The sequence below is a fragment of the Ammodytes marinus genome, assembly GCF_949987685.1.
Source record: "Ammodytes marinus genome assembly, chromosome: 18".
NCBI lineage: Eukaryota > Metazoa > Chordata > Actinopteri > Uranoscopiformes > Ammodytidae > Ammodytes > Ammodytes marinus.
Window position 1 is genome coordinate 14430834 of NC_137222.1, and position 19284 is coordinate 14450117.

Genomic DNA, 19284 nt, shown 5'->3' on the forward strand with positions numbered 1-19284 from the left:
CCGTTTTGTCCTTACTTTAACTTTTAGCATTTACCATAGCGTCTGCTTATGCATTAGCACTTTTTATTTATTGTATTATATTTTTTATCCTGTGTCCTTCCACTGCTGCTGGGCTGTTGCAACAATCTTATTTCTCCTAGTTACCAAATGTGTATTCAACAACCTTCATACTGTGAATGTACAAGTTCAAGATGCACTGCAGCTTTCTTCCCTCCAAGAATGTGGTGACCAAGTATTTCTTATACATTTCAACAGTAATAGAGAGCTTTATTTGAAGCCATCCTTAGACATAGATCAAATTTGAGGCAACGTAAAAGTGATTCTAGTCTAGTGCATCTTGCCAGTACTATAACATTTTAAACCCTGAATAGTTTTAACATGCAAGATTTCCCCCCCACCATCACTAAATATTTAATTGGGGCAAGTAAGAGGCTGAGAACTAATGTGATTCTAATTGTATTTACTTTCTCACATCTTTGTGTATGATACAAAATAAATTTGAATCAAATGCATAATAACTATTTGGAAACTGCAGTAAGTTAATCAGGCCTTCCGTCTGGAAGTGGTCAGCAAAAATTTCTAATTTGACATAACCAAACACACACATCAAATTGAAACATGTTTATTTTCATAAAAAAATGAAATCAAGAAAAACTGCAAAAAGCAGAGGATTGCAAACAATTCCAAAGATATCCAGGCTAATCTAAAATGAGACAAATTAAAAAAAGAAAGAAAAAAGGACTATACAATGCAACAATGTAAATATAGCTGGAGCAGTTATCGCCTCTTCTGGAAGATGTTGCCTCTTCCCATTCCACCACGGCCCCGGCCCCTTGCAGCCACTGCAGAAAAAATTAATAAATTAGGATAGGCATATTTAGACAACCCGTGACCAAGACAGTAGGGCAGGGTGTCTCAGTGATCAGGGGACATTTTTAACCATAAACGAAAGTTCATAGAAATCCCTATTGTTTGACTCATTTTTAGATACTCCAGATAGGACTGCAACATACATGATCTACAAGTAAATTAATATATACACAAGCAGCGGATAAAACAATAAACAATCACATTAAAAGTAATTAAGTAAAATATCACTGTTTTGAATGCTTCCTTTGTGATTTATATACATTTTTTTTTTTTAATGTGAACCTTCTTATCCACAGAACAAAATATTGGGTATAATATAAAGAGCACCGATTATGCTTTTTCAAACTTTATGACCTATAAACGTTGTTATAATGATTTATAGTCATGTTTAACCATATTCAAGTGTCAAATAATGACGTTCATGCATTCAGACGTATTCCCTGCTGACCGTCTGTGCAGAGCGCTAAACACTAGAGACGCCGGTCGCGATTCACTTGGTAAAATTTGGGGATTTATCTACGTAGAACAATCCGGATTTTCCATGTATGGCAATGCTGCAACATGCTCAACATGAAGGACGAAGCCGATTGTGGACAGAGAATGCTGAAAGCGCCCAGATGAGAGAAAAGAGCTTCCCGAAAATCGACATGGTTTTTTGTGCTATGATTCGTGTCAGTTGCTCTATAGGAGTCTTTAATAAGAAATTAAGACCAGAAAAGTAGTATAATAGGAGATCTTTAAATAGAATTTCAACTCAACGGCAGACTAAAAGTGGAAGTAAATCAATCCCTCAGTGATACCACCAGTTTGACATGCAACTTTATATCTATTCTTTCTGTATGGGCAAGTTAGGGTATGTCATCTTACATTTTTTGTAGTCAATAGTTCACAATATCCACTAAATGTTGTGACCCTTTAGTGGATGCCTGTTAAAATCTGTATTGGTGTCTTAAAGTTATTAGAAGTGAGGACTCTAAATAATAAAAAAAGATGCAATAGCATTTGTGGTAACAAGTTGTAGTTTTTGTGCATGAAAGGAGAGACAAAAAGTGTATGCAGCCTGTTGAAATTAAGTAAAAACACAGCAAAAACTGTGCACTCACCTTGTGCTTTGAGAATAGCTGCCTTGCCTCTTCCTGCTCCAGATCCCTGGTTCTTATTCTTCATACTCTTTAACATAGGAGCATTCTTTAACATGTCAGGTAAGATCAGGAAGCGGATTTTGCTGCCTCGGATGTAGACCTGCTCCAACTGCGCCACCCTGCCATCACGATAAGTCACTGTAATATTGGACATCTGTTGGGATGGAAAATTTGCAATTTTAGGTACAATGCCACACGGGTGCTACTGAACAAAATGCATTCCAATTATGATAAAATGACTATGAATTATAAGTTATTTTAAAACATTGTCCCATTTGTGATGCAATAAAAATTAGTTTCACTGAAAATGGAAGGTAAAGTGAAGTATGTATGTTTTAGGGATATTTTAATAGTTTGAAGAATATTTTTTTACAACAGGATAATCTTGTGAATTACAATTATTTGGGCCTGATAATGTGCCTACATGCGATTCAAGCTAAACTTGAGAGCTAACAACAAACTTAGTTGTATGCAAGCAATCAAGCACAGTTTATTTAATCTATTCAAGACTACTTAGTCTAAAACAAAAAAGGGACCATGGGTCATGTATGCAGAAAATCATCAGGCTTAATTTAATTGTATCATAATTATTGGACCATTACCTGGCAGTTCATGTTGTCTTCGGCCTCAATCAGCTTCCCCCTGTACACCTCTCCAGTGTTGGTCTCACAGGTCACAATGTGTCCCTCTGCCTCATGCAGGACCTTGATTGGTACGCCAATGGACATGTTTCAGTAGTGTTCCTGCAAAACAACAGGCAATTTAAGACATGCTTTTAATATGTTGACCCATAAACAATGACGTCACCAGCCAATTTCTTACTATCTATTGTGTCATAGTTTTGTTTGCAAGGCAAAACACGTCTATTGTTTCTGTCACCAGATCCTTGGTTCTGTTGTTTTAAGAGCTGAGAAACTACCAACAGAAAAAGATTCACAAATCCCTGTAGTCTTGGCATTTTGCGTTTAAAACATTTTAAAATCTTATGTTTAGATTTAATTCATTGACTTTCCAGGCTTGTTCAAGGATGTGCAGGAACCCTGTTTACTTTAGTCTTAATAGTGGCTACCTTACTGGTGTTTTAAACTATTACAGTGAACCAAGACACAGTCATCACAAACCTTTGGCTGGGTGTGAAATACTTCTATTCAAACTTGATATTTTTATGATAATTTCTAAAAGCAGAGAAATGTACCTGCTAACAGCTAGCTAACGTAGCTTCAATTAGCTAGCGAGCTAACGTTGATCCACCATGCATTTACGACAATGCAACGTTACTTAACAAGAGGGGACCCCTCTACATTGTTTTGAAATACTAACTATTGCATAGTAAGTACTATAACCCAAAGCTTAATGCAATTTAAAACCTTAATTCAACATTAAATGTCAGTCTTTGTTGAAGTAGCCTACAGACTTTGAGGCGGAACCGTATTGTCCGACCGAATGAATGAGCTCTGATGAACAACGCAGACAAACGCCAGCGTTGGGTAAACAGTTAAAGTTATAATGCTGCATTATAAAATATGTTAAGATGTTTACCTTGATTTTTCCTTGAAAAAAGTACTTAGTTGTTTCTTCTCTTGAAGCGACTCTGCAACGTGCGTTCGTCGCTTTCGTCTAGCTTTTTGGAGCCTTTTCCGCCTACCCACAATGCCACAGTGGGTCAAGGAAGTGCTTCCTGTAGCGTTGCATATCGTGATGCATTGTGGGACTTGTATTTACTTTTAGTAAACAATTTCATTAAAAAAAAATAAAACACTAGATAGTAGAAGAACTAGGCCTACACTATATATTTTTGTAGCCCACATATTTATTCACAGAGCAACAGAGTTAAAATGTGAGAGTATCTATGCAGACCAACAACTGCCCTAAACATACACATCACACATACTTTACATTTAGACTTTTATTGGACCAGTCATTCACTTGATTTCTCCATGGTGGCCTCTCACTTAGGGTCTATCTTCACATGCTATGGGGCCATGTCTCCACTGCATTAACCTGAGGGAGAATGATAAAGATAATCCTAACAATTAAAAAAAAATAACACTGCTGTTGCTTGTGTTATTGAGTCTCTGTTAAATTGCTTGTGCTTTTTAAAAAACAACAACAGAAAATATTTACATGGCAATGTCACGCTGCCATGCAGTAGTTTATGGCCTTCTATAAAGAGGCCCACTGGATTGTTTTCCCTCAAGATATCATGCCATCATGGAGCCTGATGTAGCCTTGTGCGTGATAACCATACAAATGATAGTGTCTATGAGGAAGATTCAGCAGCTGTAATGGCAGGTATCTTCACCAGTACATTGTTTGCCTGTGGGGTTGTTTTTTTATTGTATTGAAATGACTCAGACTCGAATAGCCCATAATTGATCATTTCCATAACCCTTATCTCATGCGTCACAAAATAGTCCTCCAAAAACAAAGCATTAAAATGAAATGGCTTCATTCAAATCTAGAGTAATACAAGTGTTGTACATAGTTTTTGAATAAACCTGCATGAGCTAGATACATACCCATGTATGTTTATTCCTGTATACATGTCTCTGGGATCGCTTTAAGGCACGTAAATGCTGCTTAATGCAGGTCTTTCCCGCAATGGAAGGGCTTTTTAATGAGGAGAGAGGTTATAATGGCATAATAAAAGACATCATCAGATGAACCTTCATTTGATTTCCATTGCATTAGGCTCATTGACTGGCGTCAGCAGCCAGGCCACTCTGTAAACACCTCTTGCTGAGTAGTCTGTGGTCATGTGTATATGCACTTTACGTGTGTGTGTGTTTGTGTGTGTTTGTACGTGTGTTTTTCCTGCTGTCTATTCGTGGAGACCTGGCTCTGAAAGTAGCCACATAACAGGTGTATTAAGTGATATTTGAATAGATCAAACACGCCCTTTGTTTTGGATGGTTGGTAACTCTCCTGTAAACATGTCACCTAGTTGTTGAGCCAGCAACGGACATGTGTTGCCTGGCAGTTATCAAATCCATGATCAAACTAGCAACATCAAATCATGTTCTGTAGCTATCCAGCATTTTGAAAAATTACTTTTAAAATATTTTGAGGGGAGGGGGAGTGCCGACTTTAGCTTGCCCTCAAATAATGTTCCCCAATTTGTGAGAGAGGACTGTTTTTCAGATACATTGCTACATATCTTAGTCGAATATATCCAGCCTGAACATGTTTCATCTTAGCAGGTCCATAAGCAGTTGGGCAGGACTGAAATGCATTCACTTCTGGAACAGAAAGTGACCCCAATTGATGAAAAACAGTTAACTGATTAGTATTTAAGACTTTTAATGACCCTATAGTGCGTAAAAACAACACAGATGACCATACAAAAGTTGACCTGAGGCAATATGTTTAAAATATTAAGTTCACGAGTCTCTTAAAAACGCATTGCAAGACACAGGACAGGTAAGAAAGCATTGTTTTCTGCACATTGTTTAAATGACCTGCTATTTAAAAAAAAAATCTTGGAAAAAGAAACAATTGGCATATACTGTATGTTATTGTACTATACAGAAAGTATTTTAAACATCCACCTGCTTTTGATTCTGTTGAGTGTATGTGACTTCAGAAAAAGAAAACAGATTTATTGTAGATTTTTTGCAGCTTAATTTTTCATCAAGTCTTGTTTGCACACTGTGATATGTTTAACAGCAATAGCAATATACTGTATATATTAAAAATAAATATCTTTTTCATGAGACTTCTGTTAGCTCTGTGGAGTGGACACACTCTGTCTGTTTTAGGGAGAGAGCCTGCACATTCACAAAAGCAATGCAACTCCCACTGTCTTTCAGCTCCAAAGCATCTGTCGTTCCACTTAGATACGTGACCGACTCATCTCCGCCCTGAGCCCCAAATCCCATGATGCATTGCTGCTGCTGCAATGCTGGAAAGCGGCTGGCCTTTATTTGGTGTCCGTTGGGTAGTACGCCGCGTGGGGCAGCAGCGTCCACCTTTGACGTCCAATGGCAGCGGCCCTCGTGAACAGCTCTCGGTGGAGTTCGCTCAGGACTGGGGTCCAGGACGTAGCTATTCACCACGGTGCAGCACGACTGTGCAGAATCGTCTTTACTGGTATGGGAGGAAGTCCGCACGATACCTACGGTCCCGATACTTCTGACATCACCGCTCCCAACCATAAACCCATGTGCATCCATCCTCCCCAGAATGTGCTGATACAGGATCCTCCGAAAGGTCTGCCGGAACTCCCGAATGCGATAGGCGTAGATGAAGGGATTGACCACAGAGTTAGCATGGGAGAGGATGATGGCAATATTCATCACCCAGAAGTGTGGGCGCTCACAGTCCTGACACAGGTAGTTGAAACAGTTGATGATGTGCACGGGAAGCCAACACAGGGCAAACAGACCGACAATGATGGCCAGAGATTTGGCGGCATGCACCTCCTTGTGCAGGGTTGTGCGGGTTGCGGTCGGCAACGGGGTTATTCCTCCCGGAGCGGGCGCGTGTGCCACTTTGATCCCCATCAGACGGAGCTGGCGCCGTGCGGCCATGAAGATGTGGGCGTAGATGACCAGCATGACCAACAGGGGCACCAGCACAAAGCCGAAGAAGTTGAAATAGACCATGTAGTCCATGGTCACCACTCCTTCAAACAGGCACTCCGTCAAGCCCTCGGGACACCTGCTGCTGTTGGCAGCGGCGGTGGCGTTCCAACCTGTACAACGGAGCAAGCAGGGTGATTTATGGACTTTTTTTTCTTATCTAACAGTTGGCTACTGTTTTGACTTGCAAAGAATAATCTCAGCAGTGTGAACCACTTAGCTGAATTGAAGCCAGTGTGAAAATGCCAGATGTATTTCCCTCTGATTGTCTATATCAATGTGAGTTTGAGCATTTTTCTCTAGGAATACAATACCAGTCCATTTTCACATTTTGTTATGATTATTTTCCACTCAGACATCTGTCGATTAAGAAGAATAAAAAGTCTACTAGTAAGAGGATGTTTAGGCTCATACAAAGGAATCTTTCATAATGTGTTTTTAACTTTGATTAACTCTTGACTGCTTGGTTCTCACAATCTTTGCAGATTTCACAGAGGCTGCATTTCTGTTTTTCTCCAGGTTTTTGGTACAAACACTTGAGGAGACATTGAAAGTGCACAATTACATTTTGCCATAAAAAATATCCATACCTTTGTTCCAGCCCAGCATCGGTGTCAGGCCAATGCCCACTGAGAGAATCCAGCACAATGCGATGATTCCCTTTGCCCTTGCCGCTGTCACCAGGCCGCTGTATCTGAAAGGTTTGAGCAGAGCATAATAATACATTAGAGCTGGTTGTTTTGTCTAATCTCAGTGTGATAGTAACCCTCTGAGGCAAAGTCAATATTTGGCGATTTGAATAAGGATACACTGGTTGTGCATTCAAGACTAAATGCATTATTCATTTAATAAGAAAGAAATTACAATTGTTCAACGGTCACATATTTTTATTGTTGCATTACTGGCTTTTCAATACAGTAAAAGCAGTCTCCAATGCTTTCGTCTCAGGATTAAATACACAGCACACATCTATTGTTTCTAAATTACAAAGCCTTTTGACACACATCATGCATCTTATAGCTTTGTCTGGAAACAGAAACCATTTCACATCTTCTGCCTTCTTCTAAGAAGATGGGGGTGTAGACAAAGTCTTGCGCAGTGTTGCATGACTCTGCAAAGAGTTGAGTTACTGTGCTTAAATCTGCATTAAAGGGCATTTCCTTCCTATATTGAAACATTGCAGAAGGCTTGTTTCTTAACTAAGTTCTGACGTACCTCAGTTCTCTGAATAATTTCTTATGTTTTCTTCATATAAGAGCTTCTCAGAAGTGCAGTGAAATACAAAGATAAAAAATAATAATATAAGATCATGCACTCTTAAATCCTTCAGTAGAAGTGGAAAGCTTTACTCTACACCGTTTCGATGACATGTAACTCAGGCTTGGCCTTGGTGTAGGATAAATATTGGATAGCCAATATATTTTACACTGCAACCAGTCATGACATTAACTTTGATTCAATAGCTTTATGTTATGTTTTATTTTTTCTTTGGCCTATTTCAACCAAAGCTGACGCAAGGACAATAATAGACAGGAATCAAGACTATTTGCAGTCCAGACAACTTTAAAAACAACAACATTTTTCAAAAATATTACTACAAAAGCTATCAGTTATTTCTCATGAGAGTTTGATTCTATGTACTATTAATCTGCCCAGCTTCATTCACGTTTAAGGAATGCAGACATTTTGCCTGGATTTAAAATTAGAAAATTTACTACGAATACAGTGTTCTTGGTAACATAACCACCTCACCAGCAGCTATTGTCCCATGTGACTGAGCTCTTTGGTGGCCAGGGTGGCAGCCAGTAGGCTATATAAAGCGTGCTAAAACTCTGATGATTTATTAGCTCTCCGATCTTTTAGTGCCAGGGGTTGTGGCACCAGTGTGAGCCACACGAACGGACACAGAAGCCGTTATGCAACTGCTTATGCAAATGCGTCACCTGCTGTGGCTTACAAGATTCAATATCCTTCCATGACACGAGTAAAGAATGCAGCTGTGGGCTAAACAACAGAAGCTTTGGCCACACACATAAGAGCCAAAACATTGTGTCAAAACACCTGTTGCCGGAAGAATGAGCGGGGCGACTTTTGTTGTAAGCCTGCGCAATCAGTGTGCCCACTTGGAGGAAATAGAATTTGAATGGAGTGGATTTACATGAAGTAAAATGATCAAAGCCTTTCAGCAGGTTTAATCTCTCCTACAGCCCACAAACAGTAACCCAATAAAGCCTGTGGAGACATATATCTGTGTCGGGCCCACAGCCGGCCACATTAGCCTTAATTTAATAAGATATCTTGGTAATTCAATGTCTTTTTTTCTACCGCGCTGCATATGTGCTCTCATGTTTAATGGTTTAAAACCGCGCTCCTCGGACCTGAGTGCCATATGTGGGCATCAGGTTCAAAATGGAAGTGCACCATGCAAGAGATAACATCCAGCAGGAAAAGGAATAAATGTCATTGTCATTTTGACAGTCTGAGGAAGTGAAGTGAATTTGGTTGGGAGTGCGAGTGTGGAAAGGCTGCCTCTGTTGTTATCAGTATTGCGTGCAGTCCATGTCAACTTTTATTTTCCAGCTCACCTGAGTGGGTTTTTGATGGCGATGTAGCGGTCCACAGCGATGGCCAGCAGGCTGAAAATGGAGCTCTGTGTGAGGATGAGGACGAAGCAAGCGATGAAGAGGCAGCCGAAGAAGTCCGCACAGAAGCCGATGCTGATGGTTTGCAGGAAGAAAAACCATCCAAAACATCAATATTTAATTGTTTACAAATCTAGTAAAGCAAATTTTCTAAAACTATAGTGCGTAACTTATGCCGCCCTCAATGAGGACTTTCTGAGGAATTACGACAACACTGCTGTTTTACGTCCAGGTTTTTTCTTTGCAGTAGAATCAACAACTGAAACATTTCTTGGGCGCTTCTTTTGGGATTTTCCTGAGCTGCTGCGTCAGTGTCAGGGGGCGACATCAGTTTGTAAACACATTTTGTGGAGCTGATAGGCTTAATCAACTTTGTCTCAAGTCATTTGGCAACGGCTTGAATGTGACCGACATTCATTTATATGAAAAAATGTACGCACTATAGCTTTACAGCACGACTCAAGATCAATTAGTGAGATATAACCCGGGGATTGTACTGAACTTGCGTCTATATAAAAAAGTGGAAAAAAAGACACTTATCAATGAAATAGCAAACGTAATGATATACCTGATAGTGATGGCAAAGGGGATTGCCAGCAGCCCCACAGCGATATCAGCCAATGCCAGTGACACCACAAAGAAGTTGGTGATGCTGTGCAGGTTGGAGTTGAGGAAGACGGCCCAGCACACCAGGATGTTCCCAGCCACGGCCAGGAATGCGATCACCAACTCCAGGCAAATATAGACCAGCTGGTCATTCTTCAGCATGGTGATTTTTTCCTCTTTTTTTCTGCTTTCTTTGCGCTTTCATCACAAAGACTCAGCTGCTCGACGTGTTTTGAGACAAAATACCTGCTGCTGCAAACTTAAGGGTAGAGTGATTGTCTGACTGGAGGACAGCCGAGGCAGGAAGTTCCCACCGCAAACATCACTACTGCGATTTCACTCGTACCTTTTTATTGTCACACCCACCCGATACCAATGTAAGAGTATTCCACTGTCTCTTTCGTTTTCAGCTCAGTGGAACTTTGTCACCAACGGCGTCTGGGGGGTTTTGTCCGACGGTTGCCAAATTAAGAGCAGTGTTCTGGAGAGAAAAAAGAAAGAACACAATCTCAGTAGTCTGGCCTGTACAAACAGATTGCACCACACAGACACACACATGCACGCACGCACGCACGCATGCACGCACACACTTGCATGCACACACACACACACACACACACACACACACACGCACGCACGCACGCATGCATGCATGCACACAAACACACACACACACAGGTCAAAAAAGCCATCTATCTCTGGAAGACAGGGGGGAAGTTTGTTTTCCTATCAGGGCCAAAGCAGACAGTTCAACAATGCACCTTTTATTTCAGGAAAAAAGTGTTCCCGAAACCCCTTGCACACACACCAATCATTCTCGCCAATGACACTCTTTCCTCTAGAAATCCCTGATAATATCAAAAAATAAAACCACCTTCACATTTCAAAGCCATTGTACCAATACTGGAGCACTTTGTTAAGGGTCTTTGCATTGTGTTTTTCAAGGTATTTAGTGAACATTCCTCTATTATCAACGGATTAGGTATAAACAGGGGTATAACCTCAGATAACCTTCACAGAGAAGGAGTGTGAATGAAATGTAAGCCAAGTTTTTTCAGGTCACCGGGGTACAACAGCCCAGGGGGGGGAGCAAGAAAACAAAGACCAACAGGTTTCTAGTTCATGTCAGATAATAATAACCAAGGCTGATTGTAGATTTGCACGTGCACAATTGTTAATTTTCTCTTTTTACGTTATCTTTGAACAACTACAGCAAATATATGTTGTGGAAGTTTGTGTTGAAGGTCGAAAGAATCAGCATAGGCTTATTCTGTTGTATTTCAATGGGCTATTTCTTGAAAATTCTTTGTAGTATTACAGTAACAAGGACCGGTAAGACCCAACACACTCGCTTTTGTTCTTGCCTAGAATTAGATGAGAAGGTTGTTGCCGCTGTAGATTGAGTTAGAGATGGGAGGGGTTTAGCTAAGCATAGCATAAAGACTGGAAACAGGGGGAAACAAATAGGGTATCTTCGTCCCCCAAAAATTTGTCAACAGTTGTGGTTATATAGGGAGTTCCTTTCAATCAAACTCAAGGCAAAAATATGAATGAGTGCCTGACCCTAAACCTAAGTGTAGAAAAGGGTGACCTCTCCTTTAACACATCCTGATCAAGCATTTTTGATTAACTTCGCTATGCATTTACGCAAAATAAAAAAATGAAAAACCTGTCGATAAGATAATTTGATTTTTTTAAACACTTAATTACTTATATCGGCTTTAATAAAAATACAGTATATGGCTATTATAGTAGAATTAACACCTCAAATATGTTTCTGTGTGCCAGTTCACCCAGATTATATGGCTCACTTTACATTCTGTCGATTGACACACAAAAACATACACGTAAAAGCCGGCCTTTATCTTCTATGGATTGCGGAGACAGAGCAAAGAGAAGACATATGTTGAAGGTGAAAGTCATTGACAACAGTGGCAAACAAAAATGTAAACATGACCCAGTTCCTGATGCATTTCATACGGTGAGTAAGATTTAACAAGGTAAGACTCAACGCTATTGAATGAACGACAAACAAATAATTCTGCGTCAACGGAGGGGAACTTCGGTCACTATATGAGCAATGCGGGGACCACTCTGACCTATTTATGTGCCTAATGTGATAATAACATGACTTATTAAAATAACTACGTTAACTTTCAATTAAGTCAAATTTCGGTGGTTGGAGTAACTCCCCATTGAGCTGTTTCAAAGATTTTGGGGATGGAAACTCCCATTTTCCTTCACAGTTCTGCTGGAAATGTACAGAAACACAGACTGTGCCAATGTAAAGTAACAATTTCCTTCCCTTTCACACATGCAAGGAAGTTGTGACACATACAGTTATAACATTAATCTGCCTCTGTTGGCCAAATGTAACCTCTCCCAGCAGTGATCCTGATTGGCATTATACATCCAACCAAAGTCCTGCTTTTTACTCTATTGTTCTCCTACTGAAACCTTTTCAAAAGCCAAAGGAATTTAAAAAACAGGCTTTATCCAGAAAGCTACAGAAATTGTGTGTGTGTGTGTGTGTGTTTGTGTGTGTGTGTGTGTGTGTGTGTGTGTGTGTGTGTGTGTGTGTGTGTGTGTGTGTTTAACCCTTTGGTAAGCTCAAGAGGATGCAAAAGGTTCCTGGACCTACACACAAGTAAGGTAGGCTTAATTCTTCAAAGTTAAAGTGAAAGAGAAAACAATGTGAACATAGGCCTACATGGCTTTTTCAGAACACTGTTATAAAAAATAAAAAATCCATTATTCCATTTGTGCCCAGATGCCTTGGAGGAAGTGATAAGAAAAAAAAAGTACATCCTGTTAAAGGGGATATGTCTCTGCCCTGTCAATCAATGAGCCAGCTCAGCTCCACCAAAGTCAAAGGAAAACACCAAGAAAAAGCTGCAGTATTACTATTGGCGAAAACCCACTGTGTGTGTAACTAATCAGGGAAGTCCTGACATCATATTGTAAAGTCTTGATGGCAGGAACAGATAGGACAACAACACCAGACACATACACATTATCTCATCCACTAGTACAACACACTCTGCAAGTTAGATCAGCAGTGATGGGGGAAAAAATAGGATTCAGCCCTGATCCCATGCAAGTGTTCATTACCATTTAACAGCCCTACAAATTGAGAAAAATATGCACAATATCATATTTATAACTAGTAGCCTCTTTAAAGTAAGCTTATTCACCAAGCCATTGCCCTTAAATCACCTCCACAATCCTGACAAAGTGAGAGCTTTGACAGTTAAAGAATTAACAATCATTTGAGTGTGCTATCGTTAAATGTATATTAGTGTGTTATACATGTATAGATTATGGGTAAAGACCAAATGACAAAGACATTTGAAACATAGCAGAAAAAGCTGAAAACAACTGCTCTTTTCTTACCTTTCCGTGAGTGGGAAATGTCCACCCAATGATGTTGCCTGGCAGCGCACATCAAAACGTAAAAGGACACAATAAGTTGATTTTTATTCCAGAAACATACATGTAGTGAGTAAACGCACCGAGTTCAAAGCAACGTGTTGTAAATCCTCTGATAACAACAGGAACAAGCACGGCCGCACCACCTCCCTCTATTTATCTCTCTCACACACTCACTCTCAAACGTTTCTTTTGGTGAGTGTGTGTGTGCGCGTGTGTCAAACCTTGTTAAAGGGGTCTTCGCGATGACGTATTGACGAATGGGAATAACCGATTGCAATACGGTGGGCGGAAAAGATGAAGTGAAAGTTGATCCAGGCAATTAAAATAAAGTAGGAGCTAGCTAGTCTAATTAGATTAAATAAAACTGGAGGAACCTTTTCTATTCACTGAGTTTTATATTGTGAGTCCACGTGCACACCCTCAACAAACTACTTTGTTTGGTTTATTGAAACGACTCAGTGCATAAAAGTAGGCTTAGGCACACAAGCAAATAGGAGGATTACAAACTATGTTTTGCTCATGTTACAATTATGAACTTCACACACAACTTCTGGGTTCTGGTTGCATGCTCATATTGTGTACTACCCAATACCAATAGAGTTGTACTATATTGTATGTTTGTATGTTGTGTAAAATACAGTGTGGGGCCATCTTGTGTGTGCCAAATTCTATTGATATGTCCAGCATTTCATATACAGTACATTCGGATCCCCTCTCTAAGAAATCAAGCATTTATAAAGTTAAGCTTAAATACAGTTTTACATCTCTTCCTTTTCATCCCTCTTTTTATTGTTCTCTTTGTGTTTTTATCTCTATTCCTCTTCAGTAGAGGGCTAACAAAACAGTGCCATTAAAATGATTGAACTCACATTCACTCAGTGGTTCCAATGACAGGTTTGAGCACTGCATCATGGAATGCGTAATTATTAACAAAACTAGAGAAGTACTATGAACACTTGTGTTTCTGAAGGGGAACCAGGTTAGGAGGAAACAGGTTCACGCATGGGACAAGAGTGATGCTGCATTTGAATGTGCGCAGTCTTACTGTGAGCTATTTACAGTAAACCATTAATTCATCACTTATAAACAAGCTTCTCCAATTACATGAAAAACGTGTTCTGGGTGTTTTATATTGGATGGAAAATTTCTGCTGAAAGGCTTCATTGTTCTACCAAATCAACAAGATGAAAATTGATGATGCAAAATAAGAGACACCTGTCAAGCACACACAATGGAGGTAACAAAATATAAAGAACACAAATGTATGATGCCAGGATCAGGCAACAACTCAACTCAGTAAAAGTCTGACTGGTCCTAACGGCCATACATAAGGTTACGTCCTGTATGTCTTGCTCACACAAATATTAGACAGTACCAATTTACACATGCCAAGGTGACCATGTTTCAACATACATGTTCTACCAGATGGCTTCTCAGACAAAATTAAAGGTGGAGTCAGTGTTCGTAGAGCTTAGGCTGTGTATTAACACTGGATTTAAAAAAAAAAAAGATTAGCACACACAAACACACACACAGTACGGACAGGGAGCGGATCATGAGGAAATATTCACTTATTTTGACAAACAATTGATTTTGACAACAAGCATTCTCCAGAATAGCTGATTCTGCCTTTGATGTGACTGTAGGCACGCACTGTACACTATTCCTGAACAGCATTAACTGGCCTTTTAAAATATTCAGCTGTTACTGCTCCTACTACTTATTGTTCAAGAGCTACACCACCAGTTTTGCTTTCTGCAGAATAAAACTGTGCTGTAGTACAGGATGGCACTGTTAAAACACTCTACCAGAAGTATGGCAGGTTAAAGCAAACCTAGCTCCCATTGAGAAGCAGCAACTGTGTCAACAAGTGAAGGTTATTAGAACAATAAATGCTGATACTTAGTTGAACCATATCACAGAGAAGTGGAGAGGAGTCGTAAAGTCAGCAAATTGACTTTGTAATGTCAGTTACTGTACACAGCAAATCTAGGCCCATCCAAAGTAAGGTAACTTTAGCTAGCATTAGCTACTGCTCATACCAGATCAAGTGAGACTATAAAAGTGTATACAATTGAACAAAGGTATTGTCTTTCCTCCTTAGAGTCCTTTGAGAGCTATTTCTTTATTCAAAAGTATTATTGTATCAAAAAACAACAACGCAAAAAGCAAAAAGGTTGGATGAGTCTTTTTTTTCAGTGTAGCCATACCAATAAAGTTCACAGGAGGAACAGAACAAGTGTCACTTACTTTAGCCTCTATCAAAAACAGAATAACAGGCATACAATATCTAACATGTACTTTTCCAGGTTTCCCCGGCGAAAGACAAAATGGATGACACATGCTAACTAGCTTATAACAAATTAGAAAAAAATCAAACACTTCATTCTATGTATACAAGGAGATTTTATTGAACATTTTGGTGTACAAACATAGGCTGCAAATGCCTTCCAAACATGTTTGCCCTCAGAATACAGTATTCCTTTTTACAGTTCCACAAGCAGAACATTGAATATTGAACAGGAACATGAGTCAAAAAATTGGAGTAAGGTGAAAAGAGAAAGTGTCCGTGGTTGGTCAGTAAGTCCTCGGCTTCACGTTGTTAGTCCAATAAAACAGAATGAGCATTTTCCGCAAAAGTTGAAGTAGTCTAATGTCAATGTTAGCTTGATATCATAAAAGTGGCAGCAGAGGGTCGTTTGAGAAGTATTAACTATAGTATGGAAATGTAGTGATAACCACCGGGAGACATGTACAATACAATGGTATATGAGATCTGTAACTTTCATAAAGAGCAATATGTTCCATATCTTCCCACGGAAAAAAATTAAACCTTTTCTGTTGTATTTACTTTTCATGTACAGAAACTAAGAGACTGAGGTTATGGAGGTTACATGCAGTTACACTGACAATCAACAGACCAAAACAATGCAAATTTCAGAGCAATAATATAAAGACTCTCTTCTCTTCTACCACATACTGACAGCTCAGCTTTTCAACAAAGAGACTAGAGGCGCACTGGATCATCCACCCTTAACGACCATACGTCAGTGGACTCCACAATAAATAAAATGGGAACCAAATAATGTACTCTCTAGTATGTTACATATTATACAACTCTGTGGAAAAGTGAGGGAGGTATGAGTATATGTAAAACTCACAAAATCTAGCCTTAAAACTGACAAGAACCTGCAACCGCAATTCAGTTATCTCCTGATATAGCTAAACCATCACAGTGGCCAGTCTGTTGCACAATACAGGTTAACTACAGAGATGAGCCGACAATGCAGGAGTAAGGGGTTCGAAAAGATCTTTTCAGTTGTGCACATTGGTCGTGATTTTTTGGACAAAAAAGTGACAAACAGTTGTAACTTTAACAGGATATTCAGTAAAAAAAAAAAAAAAAAGGAAAAAAATAAGAAATCAGAAGTTCCCCAAAGAAAGCACCACATGTAAAGAACACTTTCTCTAACATTAATTTAGCTTCAGATGAAATAGTATATAAATAAATAAAACCAGTAGACCTTCTCATAACGGACAGGGACAAGGCATAAATAAATAGGAATACAAGGCATTTAAGGAGCTGAAATTTTAAAGAGCTGTAACAAGGTCACGAATATCTGTCCTTTGCCCTATTGAGAGCGACAGAGTTTAAACTACAGCATCACAGTCAGATGAAGGTGGCAATCAGAAAAGGGCATGCACAGTATGAGCTAAGACCAATGCTTAAGTTTAAGGTCCTGTCTTAGTCTTTAAGAGATGATAGGTGTGTGGCTGTCCTCAGCAAAAGGCAACAGGAGATGGGACAACGTTTTTCACTGACTGGTTAGAGCACCACAGGCGCGTAAAAAAAAAGAAGTGTCGAGGCACGATAGGGTTGAGAAGTGTAGGCAATTTGGGACTTGTTACAAACGGTGATGGATGGAAGATTCACAAAAGACGTGTGCATGCTACAGTAGGCCAACATTTTTGGAGGTACATAATGGCAGTAAAACAAAATTGCAAAATAAAGGCATGGACCCTTTCAGAATCAAATATTATGGGGTTGAAACAATAATGTTGTTTTACCTATATTTTTATCATGTGCAAAGTGAATCTAAATGTCTGGATGTTTAGAGAGTTGATATGTATTCAAAAGGAAAGACCCCTCTCTTACTTTGAAACATCTTAAAAAAGACATTTATATTAAGAACAGCTTTTATTTTAAACTATTTCCTCAAGTCTCATAGGTCATCCTTACATAATCATACACATGGACACAACCACAGACAAGCCCTTATCAGATCCACTAAACTGGTCAATTGGTTATAGTTGTTGTATGCCCAAGGTATATATGGTAAACCAACCACCATATTAACCCCTTGAAGAATAAGTTGACTTTGATTATTTTTTCAAGTCTATCTTAAACACACTGGTCAGGTGCTCTTATGAACATTGAAACAGGTTTTGCTTAATTCCTCCTGTTCATACTTCTGAATTAGAAGTGATGGCGACAAAATATAAAATCCCAATTATGTGCAATATATCAAAGGGTTTATATGAACTCTCTTTTTGTGGAGAAGGGATTGAAACAATCTACATCCGATGATCACGACTCTTCAAACTCAAAAATTAGAATGCTGATTCCAGACCCATGTTCAATCTTAAACAAGATTGAGCGATAGCGATAGCCAGGCTAAAACAAACAGTAAATTCACATAAACTTTGAAAAGTATATCTGCACAGAACAAGGACTGTGCTCCATCACTTCCATTGGGCGTATGTTAGGAGAGGATGTTTTAGCTAGTAGGAACACAAGGAAAAAACTGCTTTAATGTCCATACCTGTCAACTGTTTTGAGACAGACTTGGAAAAACTGTGAACCCATCCTTTAAATTGGCCAGAAAAAGACAGGCTGTAATGATGTAAACCAGATACTCACCAGTTACCAACTTCCCCAAGTCTATGATGACGCATTTGTGAGAAAACACAGCAATAACAAGAAGAAAAAACAATAAAACATGCCTGCATGTTAAATCAAGGACACATAAATCAAAATGAGAGATGTCACTTTAGTATCAAACAAAATATCTTAAGAGCTTTTCTTTAAATTGCCCATTGCGTGGGACACCTTCAGGCTTAACGGGATGGAGAACAGTTAAATGGACAAAGATGGTTAGGACATTTTGCCTTATGCATGAGATAAATACAAAAAAATAAGACCTCGGGAGAAAATTGAAACAAAACTATATTCCTTCATTGAATCCAAAAGATATGCTCTTAAATGGACGTAAACGCTCGCTGAGTCACTTGAATTGTAATACAGTGTAATAGCATGAGTGCACTTCTGCAGCCACAGATTAAATGGTACAAAAAGAGACAATGTCATATGTGTGCAGATGCTTACTTGTGTGTGTGTGTGTGTGTGTGTGTGTGTGTGTGTGTGTGTGTGTGTGTGTGTGTGTGTGTTTCTGTATATGTGTGCTGTATAATGACATTGCATAATGTCTAGACTAGACAGGCGGCGGTCTATGGAGGTTCTGCTTAGGAACACCCAGCAGTTAAAGAGTGTGTGCCTTTCTCCACAGCAGCATACAGTTTGTAACTACAATGTGTGTGTTACCTTCATAAGAATATCTATGTGAATAATCGAACAACAAAAAGAAGCTGGACAGAACAGCTGAATAGTTTCTATGAGAACAAGGCTAAATCCTGCTTATGTACTGCAAGACTCAAAGTCAAAGCTAAGACCTACCACTTTCTTAATCAAACAGAAAAAAAAGTCAACATAGCAAAACAAAACAGATTTTTCTCCCCTTGCCCCAGGCCACCCAAAATAAATTACAATAATAGCAACAATGATTATACTGTTAAAACCTAAAAGACAAAAAATACAACTTTAAGATTATGTACATACTGTGTCTGTAAATACAACTGCTTCATTTTCTCAGAGAAACAAACAAACAAACAAACAAACAAACAAACAAACAAACAAACAAACAAACAAACAAACAAACAAACAAACATTAATTT

General features: G+C 39.1%; 2 protein-coding genes across 2 annotated transcripts; both read right to left on the bottom strand.

Moving 5' to 3' along the window:
- Positions 1-606: 606 nt before the first annotated feature.
- Positions 607-3658, bottom strand: snrpd3l (small nuclear ribonucleoprotein D3 polypeptide, like). Its single transcript, XM_080046692.1, has 4 exons — positions 3552-3658; positions 2615-2755; positions 1974-2166; positions 607-842 (listed from the first exon to the last, which is right to left on the bottom strand). Exons 2-4 carry the CDS (start codon positions 2738-2740, stop codon positions 778-780), a joined length of 384 nt encoding a protein of 127 aa, XP_079902818.1. The 5' UTR covers positions 2741-2755; positions 3552-3658; the 3' UTR covers positions 607-777.
- A 1974-nt stretch (positions 3659-5632) lies between these two features.
- On the bottom strand, positions 5633-13411 carry adora2ab (adenosine A2a receptor b). The gene is made up of 5 exons (XM_080046784.1): positions 13234-13411; positions 9803-10321; positions 9178-9309; positions 7183-7286; positions 5633-6705 (listed from the first exon to the last, which is right to left on the bottom strand). The coding sequence occupies exons 2-5, from the start codon at positions 10000-10002 to the stop codon at positions 5720-5722; spliced, it is 1422 nt and encodes a 473-aa protein (XP_079902910.1). The 5' UTR covers positions 10003-10321; positions 13234-13411; the 3' UTR covers positions 5633-5719.
- Between the last annotated feature and the right edge of the window lie 5873 nt (positions 13412-19284).

What these genes read in the sequence shown, in the direction of transcription:
- snrpd3l (XM_080046692.1), bottom strand. Translation starts at nt 2,740, where the DNA reads ATGTCCATTGGCGTACCAATCAAGGTCCTGCATGAGGCAGAGGGACAC. An exon ending in AAGACAACATGAACTGCCAG is followed by an intron (nt 2,167 to 2,614) that starts GTAATGGTCCAA and finishes CCATCCCAACAG; the next exon opens with ATGTCCAATATTACAGTGAC. An exon ending in AGCTATTCTCAAAGCACAAG is followed by an intron (nt 843 to 1,973) that starts GTGAGTGCACAG and finishes TTTTTTCTGCAG; the next exon opens with TGGCTGCAAGGGGCCGGGGC.
- adora2ab (XM_080046784.1), bottom strand. Translation starts at nt 10,002, where the DNA reads ATGCTGAAGAATGACCAGCTGGTCTATATTTGCCTGGAGTTGGTGATC. An exon ending in GCCATCAAAAACCCACTCAG is followed by an intron (nt 7,287 to 9,177) that starts GTGAGCTGGAAA and finishes CAAACCTTTCAG; the next exon opens with ATACAGCGGCCTGGTGACAG. An exon ending in GATGCTGGGCTGGAACAAAG is followed by an intron (nt 6,706 to 7,182) that starts GTATGGATATTT and finishes TCCGTTGTACAG; the next exon opens with GTTGGAACGCCACCGCCGCT.